Genomic DNA, 10,677 nt, shown 5'->3' with positions numbered 1-10,677 from the left:
ACTGTCTGTCCTCTCTATGCACACACAGGACTCGATTAAGTTCTGCTTCACCTGACCTTGTGTGAGTTGAACAATGTTTTTTTAGGAGGCAGTGTTTGGTGAGGCGAGGCGAAAAAGAGCAGCCCATAAAAAGACGGGTGACGCTATTTTAGTTTAATTTTAATGTTATATTTACATAAATGAATAACTTAAATTACATTTCAAGGTCCCATGCTGCATCTGGCTCAAAGATAACATTTTAAAAGTGCTGTTTGCAGACGAAATATGCTGTGTTTTAAATGTTTTATGTTATTTCTACCAAGATGAATGTAGACTGTTTATTTTCTTGCCAAAGACGCATTTTCACAACATGTACACGCATAACACAGGTGCATCTCATTCAGTTAGAATATATTTGAAAAGTTCATTTATTTTAATAGTTCAATTTAAAAAATCATACACAGATTGAAAGGTAGCATATTTTTTCATTGTTTAATAATTGTAATGATTAAAATCTACAGCTAATAAAAACTCCAAATTCTATATGTGATAAAATATAGAAGAAACTGTCAACAAGTTCAATATGGTATTGTAATTATTTGCACTGTCTGCCTTTAATTGGTATTGGTATGAACTGAAATCCTGAAATCAAACTGTTGCAGCATATTCTAAGGTATTGAGATGCAGTTGTATTTTCAAAGGTTCAAAGGGTAATGATTACAAAGTGATAGCTGAAAACGTTTCACCTTTGTCACACCACCTATTGTGGTGTATGTATGTTTGGACTTTTCTCTCACAATGCCTGTAAAATACACAATATAGATTCAAAACAGGTTAAAAGATGACTGAGTAAGCTGGTAAAAAATCGAAACAAATAAAATACTTGCAGCATTTTAAGCCTTTATATTGGTACAATTAGGAAAAGACTAAAACATGTACTTTTTTGTAAATTACATTCCCATATAATTTAATATTGCCATAATATTTAAAACAGTGTCCGCCTGGTGATCTCGGTTATAGCTCATATTTACTCACTTTTTTTCACCAAATATTTCTGTGAAGTTATGTCAAATCAATACTTATGCAGAATAATACAATGACAAAAAATATAAAAAACCCACCTGCCAGCATGTCAATTCCAAACATCCTCTTTTTTTTAGTCTGTTTTTGTTTTTTTCATTACATAAAGTTCCAGTAAGTTGGACCAATGCTCATGTCCTAGTAAGTTGACATAACAGGCCTGAAGCGCAAAGAAGTGATGATTTTGTCTGCATGTGTGAAGAGGAGGAGCTCCAAACCATCCTCCAATCTTTGGCCATGCACAGTAAAAAAAAAGGTCAAATGGAAGAACTGCAGTCCATTGTTAAGTCTAATTATTGCTTTGTTTAGTCTAACACAGCTGTTGTAACTTGTGAAAAAGCAGGACCATAAGACTAGTGCTTCCCTGCCATGTGACACAATTTATACTGTAAAAAAGGCAGAGTGCACTGTCATTTTTGTTACTTATATTTGTTGGTATTGTATTTTTTCTCTTTATACATCTCAAATATATCGATATCTATAATTTACTGTATGAATGTCAATATATCTAATATATCTCTAATATATCGATATCAGTGACGTACGGTGAGGTTCATGGCTGGTGAGGCACTGACTTCATCACAGTCAGATTTACAAATATATGAACCCTAAAGAGTATCTTATTCACCATTTGATTGGCAGCAGTTAACGGGTTATGTTTAAAAGCTCATACCAGCATTCTTCCCTGCTTGGCACTCAGCATCAAGGGTTGGAATTGGGGGTTAAATCACCAAAAACAATTCCTGGGCACGGCGCCGCTGCTCCCCACTGCTCCCCACTGCTCCCCTCACCTCCCAGGGGGTGATCAAGGGGATGGGTCAAATGCAGAGGATACATTTCATTACACCTAGTGCAGACCTGGGCATTCTGTGGCCCGCGGGCCGCATCCGGCCCTTTGTGCGTCCCTGTCCGGCCCGCGTGAGGCCAATTATAAATTACAAAATAAATTAAAAAAATTATCTATGTCGAGTGTGCAATACAACGGTGCTGCTTTTGTTTTGAAAATCGTTATTTGTATTACTTCCGTGTGGACGTATGCGTGTGCGTGATTGTGAGTGAATGTGAACAACTGCAATTACAAAATAAAGTTGAAAAAACATCTATGTCCTGCGCGCAATACAACTGTGCTGCTTTTATTTTGAAAAGTATTATTTATGGGCGTGTGTCCGTGTGTAACCTGCGAGTGAAGGTGCACATGCAGCGACAAGTGATGCACGTTTTACACCCGAGACGCCAAAAAGAGAAAAGTTGATGAGGAATGGCGTGTTTTCAACAAGACATGAACTGCAAAGCAACGTCCCCTCACCTAAGGTGCGTGCCTGCGCAATTGCGCACTGCTCAAGCGTCCGCTGCGCGCAGCAAGTATATGCCGCGCACCAAATCAAATCCCATCTGAATTCTAAACAAAATAAACATATTTATTCTATGGAATTTTGCAATGCAACTTTGAGTGACAGTGACAACAAGCGGCCCTAATGGTGTTCGTCAACACCGTTTACAACACCGTTCAATTGAACACCGTTCAATTATTGTAACGTCTATCGAGATGCTTCGAGGACAGGAATTATATCGATCACTTTATTGAACAAAACTGTTTATATTCGGACATAACCACACCAAAAACATGAGTAAAACAATTATATCTTGAAAAACTAGTCATTTTCTGCCGTACAAACCAGGCCAAAAGCAACTTGTCATGTGTCACCAACACGCATAGCACTAAACCACTGGTGCGTTTATGGCCACACAAAAAGTCGGACAACTCAAACACCACACAAAGTTACACTATGACTCCTCAGTCATACGTGTGCTTATTTTACTGTCATTTATTATTAATGTTAATTTATTTATATTAGTCATGGAATGCTGTTACACACACTATGTTGAAGTATTACTATTATTATTATTATTATTATTTATCTTACGGTATATATCAAAAATAATTGTCCTGGGTATGACTCAAAACTGCATCCGGTGATGAGGCTTCAGTTCGGGAGTTCTGGAGTTTTGGGGAAGGTGGAGTTACCCCTCAGTCATCATTGCTCCCAGGTCCACTCTGACCCGGGGTGGTAGTACCTGTCAGGGTCCCAGCTATGGGTTGAATAGCATTTCAAAGACCTCAACGGTGGAAGTGGCGGAGGATGACATTGCATGTCACAACGGCACTGAAGGCGGATGAAGGCTGCAACAGAGGGTGGTCTCCAGTCGTCATGGATCCATGCCACTGGATCAAGGCCCCTCTCTGCCAAGGACCGTGTGGTGGCTGCAGGCGCATCAGTCTCCCCACGCTAAAAGACGTCACGCGCAGGCGTCCTCCCGAATGGGAATCCATCCATTCTGAGGACAGTCATACTCGACTACGAGTGACTGCCGATGATGATCAAAAATAATATTGAGCAAAATTTAATTGAAATATTGTCCATGTGGCCCTCCAGCAGTGCTCGGGTAGCTCATGCGGCCCCCGGTAAAAATTAATTGCCCACCCCTGACCTAGTGTGTGTGTGACAATCATTGGTACTTTAACTTAACTTTAACTTTACACATACAAACTGTAGCACACAAAAAAGCACATTTAATAAAAACGTTATTATGGTCTTACCTTTACTTATACATGAAGTCCATGCACCGCTGTCTTGCTTGATAATGCACCCCCGCCGTAGAATGCACCCCCTGATGGGAGTGTTATATCAAACTAAAGCCCACACTTAAACTTTCCACGTGCAAGATTGAATCTATTTAAAAAAGTTATTTAATAAGAAGCCAAAAAGTGCAAAAACAATAATGTTCGTGTTGGAGGAGTTGTGAATGACTGCTGGGCCACAACATTAGGTACACCGTCAGACTGCAGCACGGATTTCATATTTCATTCATTCACAACTCCTCCAACACGAACATTATTGTTTTTGCACTTTTTGGCTTCTTATTAAATAACTTTTTTAAATAGATTCAATCTTGCACGTGGAAAGTTTAAGTGTGGGCTTTAGTTTGATACAACACTCCCGTCAGGGGGTGCATTCTACGGGGGGGGGGGGGCATTCTCTACCACCAGGAGGCAGGATTACTGCGAGCCTCAGCCAGTGCGTCTTTGCGGCCGTTTTATGATTGCTCAGCACAAGAAATACTTTACACATACAGTTGTTGACAAAATACACTGTACATTATATACCTCAGCTAACTAAACTATGGAAATGTATAATATAGTTCATATAGCAATACGGTCTCACTGCACAGCAGGCCAGCAGTTAGCCGAGTCCGCAATCCATGGTGAGGCTCAACTGAGTGACGTGCCTCAACTGGCTGCTGATCACAGCAAGTCTCTTCTCAGTATTTGAACGGCAAATGTGAAAATTCAGCGATTTTGAATAAAAATGACCTAAAACTGGTGAAGTTAAATGGAAAATAACTTTATAGTATAATCACTGGATACATATAACAATTTAATTAATTTTTTTTTCTTTTTAAATTTTTTTTCTTTTCATGATGGCACGTGAGGCCCCGCCTCACCTGCCTCCCCTGACTGCACGTCACTGATCGATATCCATAATTTACTGTATGAATTTACTGTATGTCAAAGTTTTACTTCAAATATCTACAGTATTTTTACCCATTTATCACATTGTAACTTATTTTATTGTGTATGTATCGTTAATTGTATTCATACTTATTTTATGTAATAATTATTGCATTAGAGTTATTATATCTTTAATGTTTTAGCTTTGTTTTAACATTTGTATTTCATGCATGATACAGTGGGTATGGAAAGTATTCAGATCCCTTTGAATCAGGGGTGTCAAACTCATTTTAGCTCAGAGGCCACATGGAGGAACATCTATTCCCAAGTGGGCCGGACTGGTAAAATCATGGCATGATAACTTAAAAATACAGATAACTTCAGATTGTTTTTTTGTTTAATATTAGACCAACCACATTCTAAAAATTTACACATAATAATGTTTTATTTACACTTACATGTTGCAGTTAATTGTATTCTGTCTTCATTAGTTGATATGTATACTTGTCCATTAGTCAAATAGGTGGAATTGAGTCTGGTAGAGTTTTAAAGTGTTAATTGGTGTTAATTTGTAATCTATCAGAAGATGTAATGAATGTGCTAATTTTCCTCAACTGATGTACTAACATCATGTGGTTTATTCTGTACATATGTAGCACTGTTTACAACATAACTTGTGAATTTGGAGTCATTTCATTTATCACACGTAAAGTAAGAAGGGGACACATATTATTTCAGAATATTTACGTGCGCCCAGAAAATGTGTCCCCAGTCCTAAGTACAACACGCAATGCACAGATTTTCAATTTGTATACTATAACTAATAAGCAGCGTAAATGGGTAGTGTCCAACCAAAGAAGTGTTGCCTCTATCCCAGTGGTTCTTAACCCGGGTTCGGTGAGTCAGCCTCAGGGGTTCGGCGGGGCCTCCGCCACGGAGGTCAAGACACACCCGACTCATCGTGTAAATAAAAACTTCTCCCTATCGGCGTGTTATAGTTATGGATACCCCCAAACAATGTTCCCTCTAATTTTCCATCTGATTTGCAGGTGTCTACTTTGTTGTGAGTTCATGCACTGTGTTGGTTTTGTTCTTTGAACAAGGTGATGTTCATGCACGGTTCATTTTGTGCACCAGTAAAAAAAATATAACTTTGTCTTGAATTTGAAAAACTTTTTTTTTAAATTTTTCACTAAAGAAGGGTTCGGTGAATGCGCATATGAAACTGGTGGGGTTCTGTACCTCCAACAAGGTTAAGAACCACTGCTCTATCCTAACATAGCTCTGCCCCCTTTTAAGTCATGCGTGTGGTAGGGGACACAAATAATTTCTCTGGCGACATCCAGTGGACACATTTAGAAACAGCAGTTTCTTTCATCCAAAAATTTCAGCTCATTTTTATACTTAAAAAACTCATCTGGTGGGCTGAAGGAAAGCTGTTGGCGGACCTGATTCGGCCCGCGGGCCGTATCTTTGACACTCCTGCTTTAAATTGTTCACTCTTTGTTTCATTGCAGTAATTTGCTCAAATCAAAAAAGTTCATTTTATTTATCATTAATGTACACTCATCATCCCATCTTGACAAAAAAAAAAAGAAATGTAGATGTTTTCGCAAATTTATTAGAAATAAACAAAACTCTAAAATCACATGTAAAGTATTCAGAACCTTTGGTCAATGCTTTGTTGACGCACCTTTGGCAGCAATTACAGCTTTAAGTATTTTTGAATACGATGCCACATTCTTGGCACGCATATCTTTGGGCAGTTTCGCCTTTTCCTCTTTGCAGCAATTTTTAAACTCCATCAGGTTGGGTGGGAAGCTTTAGTTTTCATCCAGGATGTCAGGATGAAATGATGGCCTAGGAAAGTGATGTTAATATAAGAACAATGACAACTTGGGTAAAATGAATATACATGACAATTTTATGAAACAAGATTCAATGCATGCAATAGGCAGGCAAGTGAGGCAGTGCCTCACCTTGCCACCAGGTGGGTTAACCATGAGATGTTCAAAAACGAAGTAATAAAAGAAAATAAGTTTTAATATTTCTCTTTTGGTCTATGCTTTCTATGTGATGTTGGTGTGGTTCTTGTATATTCTAAAAATGTTCATGGTCAAAATCGCGGAAATTCCGTGTTTCCCATCATGGAAAGAAAAAAAATTTAAAAAGAAAAAAAATTTATTAAATTGTTATATGTATCCAGTGATTATACTATAAAGTTATTTTCCATTTAACGTCACCAGTTTTAGATTATTTTTATTCAAAATCGCTGAACTTTCACAATTTGCCGTTCAAATACTGAGAAGAGACTTGCGGTGAGTCACCAGCCAGTTGGGCCTCGCCATGGATTGCGCAATGACTCGGCTAACTGCTGGCCTGCTGTGCAGTGAGACCGTATTGCTATATGAATTATATTATACATTTCCATAGTTTAGTTAGCTGAGGTATATAATGTACAGTGTATTTTGTCAACAACTGTATGTGTGTAACGTATTTCTTGTGCTGAGCAATCATAAAACGGCTGCGAAGACGTACTGAGTGAGGCTCGCAGTAATCCCGCCTCCTGGTGGTAGAGGGCGCTAGTGATCCCAGAGATCATTCTTGCGACTACTCGGCTGCAGAATAAGTGACAACAAGCAGCAACAGTTAGCAGCGATCGTTTATTTTTTCCTCTCGTCTGGACTTTTAACATGGAGGATTACATATCTACAATAAAACAGTTTTCTAAACTGGACTTTCAATCGAAGCAGGAGGTAATAATTAAAGGAAGATCTCCATCGAGACAGAGTGACTTTTAAAACTGAAGAAAGATAAGGAAGACTTCTATAAACAAGTTATCGATGCTTTTGTTCAGAAGGAGCGGCGCATGGACTTCATTTATAAGTAAAGGTAAGACCAAAATAACGTTTTTTTTTATTAAATGTGCTTTTTTGTGTGCTACAGTGTGTATGTGTAAAGTTAAAGTTAAGTTAAAGTACCAATGATTGTCACACACACACTAGGTGTGGTGAAATTTGTCCTCTGCATTTGACCCATCCCCTTGCTCACCCCCTGGGAGGTGAGGGGAGCAGTGGGCAGCAGCGGCGCCGCGACCGGGAATTATTTTTGGTGATTTAACCCCCAATTCCAACCCTTGATGCTGAGTGCCAAGCAGGGAAGAATGCTGGTATGAGCTTTTAAACATAACCCGTTAACTGCTGCCAATCAAATGGTGAATAAGATACTCTTTAGGGTTCATATGTTTGTAAAACTGACTGCGATGAAGTCAGTGCCTCACCAGCCATGAACCTCACCGCACGTCACTGCTACACACAAAGTGTATTGAGCGTGTGCGTGCTTGTTGCCACGGGTAAGAGGCAGGCAATGAGGCAGCAAGTACCTCTGCCTCACAGTAGGGGGCGATATATTGTCAACTTGCAGTTCAATACCTCAGCAGTACTCTGACTCGCCACACTGGGAGAAGTGGGGGCGCTCAAGCTAGCAGACACATGTCTCTCCAGCGGAAGTCGGCCTTTTTTTGTGTGTATTTTTTTTTTAAACTGTATTTATAACAAACATGGTATTTCTATTAGAGTAAGCCAGCGTGTGTGGGTGTTTTTGTCAGATGCAAAAATATTGTTTTATTACTTGGAATGAAATTTAATTACAAGAATGCGTATGCCAATATGGAAGATTATATACTGTATCCAAGATAAAATACTTCTCTAAACTGGACTCTAAGACAACATGAATGTGATCATACAAAGTACGTTTTCATGGAGGATATCTATTGCTGCTTCAGATACAAATACAAAAAGGTAAGATACACTCACAATACTTGATTTATTTTGTGAAAAGCAAATGGGACCAAAAAGTATTTAATAACAACTTTATCAAATATTTTTTGGACCCATTTATCATATCATAATTTCATTATGATAACGTTTTTATGAAAGCGAATAACTCCCTTCTTTTTCCTGTTACTCTAATGTGCAACCTAACTCAACAATGATTAAAGCTGCACATATGAATTTCAGTTTAAAAAAAAGAAGAAAAAAGACTCCAAAAGTATCTATGCCTCACCTGGTGTATAGTTCACCGCACGTCACTGACTCACACAATACACACACGTTAGGTTGCATAGTCATGAAGGTGGTAATAAATAGAGTTTAACTACAGTGACAATTAATGAAAACAATTATATTGTTGATAATGATGTACTGTGGTATGATTGGATAAGAAATAATAATTGTCTAATCTTTGCCCAGCAGATGTTTTTTAAAAACATTTTTATAAACCTTTATTTATAAATTTCAACATCTACAAACAGTTGAAAATAATAATCAAATTAAGTACAAAAACAGTACAAAACAGTACAAAAACAGTACAAAACAGCGCCAGGGGGTTGTAAATTCAATGTAACTAAAATAGAATGCAATATATATATATATATATATATATATATATATATATATATATATATATATATATATATATATATATATATATATATATATATATATATATATATAATAAACAAAGTGCAAAGCCATAGGCTCACTCAATCTCAGTAAATAACGTAAATTTGGAACACAGCATCATCGTTTTCACAGCTTTTTGGTTGTTAGAGGTAGAGAGTGTTTTAATGTAGAGTTCTAAATCGTTTTTAAAGGCACAAAAAACAGGTCGGGTATTGAGAAACTTACATTTATAAATATAAAACTTAGCCAATAGTATAATGAGGTTGCAATGGTAAAATTCCTTTTAAAAATTTTTTTCATACAGTGTAAAACCAAATATCACATCTTTAAAACAAAGCAAAAATGTGTCATGAATATTGTCCAGGATGAAGCGACAGATGCCCTGCCATAGTGATCAAGTGCTTTCACAAGTCCTAAACAGGTGGTAAACAGTCTCTGGATCAGTGGTTCTTAACCTGGGTTCGATCGAACCCTAGGGGTTCGGTGTGTCGGGCTCAGGGGTTCGGCGGAGGTCAAGACCCACCTGACTCATCGTGTAAATAAAAACTTCTCCCTTTCGGCGTATTATGGATACGGCAACAGCAGAAGTCAGACTGATTTGCAGGTGTGTAATTTGTTGTGAGTTTATGCACTGTGTTGGTTTTGTTCTTTGAACAAGGTGATGTTCGTGCATGGTTCATTTTGTGCACCAGTAAAAAAAACATGGTAACACTTCAGTATGGGGAACATATTCACCATTAATTAGTTGCTTATAAACATGCAAATTAGTAACATATTGGCTCTTAACTAGTCATTATTAAGTACTTGTTAATGCCTTATTCGGCATGGCTTTATTATAACCCTAACCATCTAACCCTGGCCCTAACCCTCTAACCCTAACCCTAACCCTAACCAAATAACTCTAAATTAAGTCTTTGTTAGTTAGAATATGTTCCCCATACTAAAGTGTTACCAAAAATATATAACTTTGTCTTGAATTTGAAAAAAAACAACATTTTATTTTTCACTAAAGAAGGGTTCGGTGAATGCACTTATGAAACTGGTGGGGTTCGGTACCTCCAACAAGGTTAAGAACCACTGCTCTGGATGCATGGTACATAAGGTGCAGGTAACATCAATGTCCTTCTTGTATCTAACCATCACAGTCTTTACAGGGTAATAACAATGAATGATTTTAAAAGATATCTCTTTCACTTTGTTGGTAAGTAAAAACCTGTTAGGGACCACGTTTTGACCCAGCAGATGTCATTCACAACATTATTCCAGAGCGCAATTACACAGGGGACAGACACACAATCATTTTGGAATAAGCTGCGGATTTTTCTGTTATTTTTCTGATCAAAGCAAAGTTTCCCCACAGGAGTGTCAAGTGGATCATTCACAATTTTTACAGCAGAAAGAGGAGATGGGTAAGCCCTGTACAACATAACAACACCTGTTGGAATGGCATCAAATACAATGGCAAATTGTTTGGGAGTCACAGGGACCTTAAAATGGTTGAGAAATTCTTGGTAATTGAAAAGTTGACCTTCCTTATTAAAAAACTGACTCACTAAAATAATATCATTCTTGAACCAATTGTTGAGGAAAAGAGATTTCCTTTTGTAACATATGTCTTTATTGTTCCAAATGAAATATTTTGTA

The 10,677-nt window shown here is 37.7% G+C and overlaps 1 protein-coding gene across 1 annotated transcript in view; it reads right to left on the bottom strand.

Moving 5' to 3' along the window:
* Nucleotides 1-1,408, bottom strand: part of c1qtnf13 (C1q and TNF related 13) — a 9,294-nt gene extending 7,886 nt beyond the window's left edge. Inside the window, 4 exon segments of the mRNA XM_062035205.1 lie at nt 777-781; nt 1,185-1,233; nt 1,236-1,288; nt 1,389-1,408. Coding sequence (XP_061891189.1) covers nt 777-781; nt 1,185-1,233; nt 1,236-1,288; nt 1,389-1,408 — 127 coding nt within the window.
* Nucleotides 1,409-10,677: the final 9,269 nt, after the last annotated feature.

Source organism: Entelurus aequoreus, linkage group LG24 (assembly GCF_033978785.1).
Source record: "Entelurus aequoreus isolate RoL-2023_Sb linkage group LG24, RoL_Eaeq_v1.1, whole genome shotgun sequence".
NCBI classification, from domain to species: domain Eukaryota; kingdom Metazoa; phylum Chordata; class Actinopteri; order Syngnathiformes; family Syngnathidae; genus Entelurus; species Entelurus aequoreus.
This window is presented reverse-complemented; position numbering and strand designations above follow the sequence as displayed.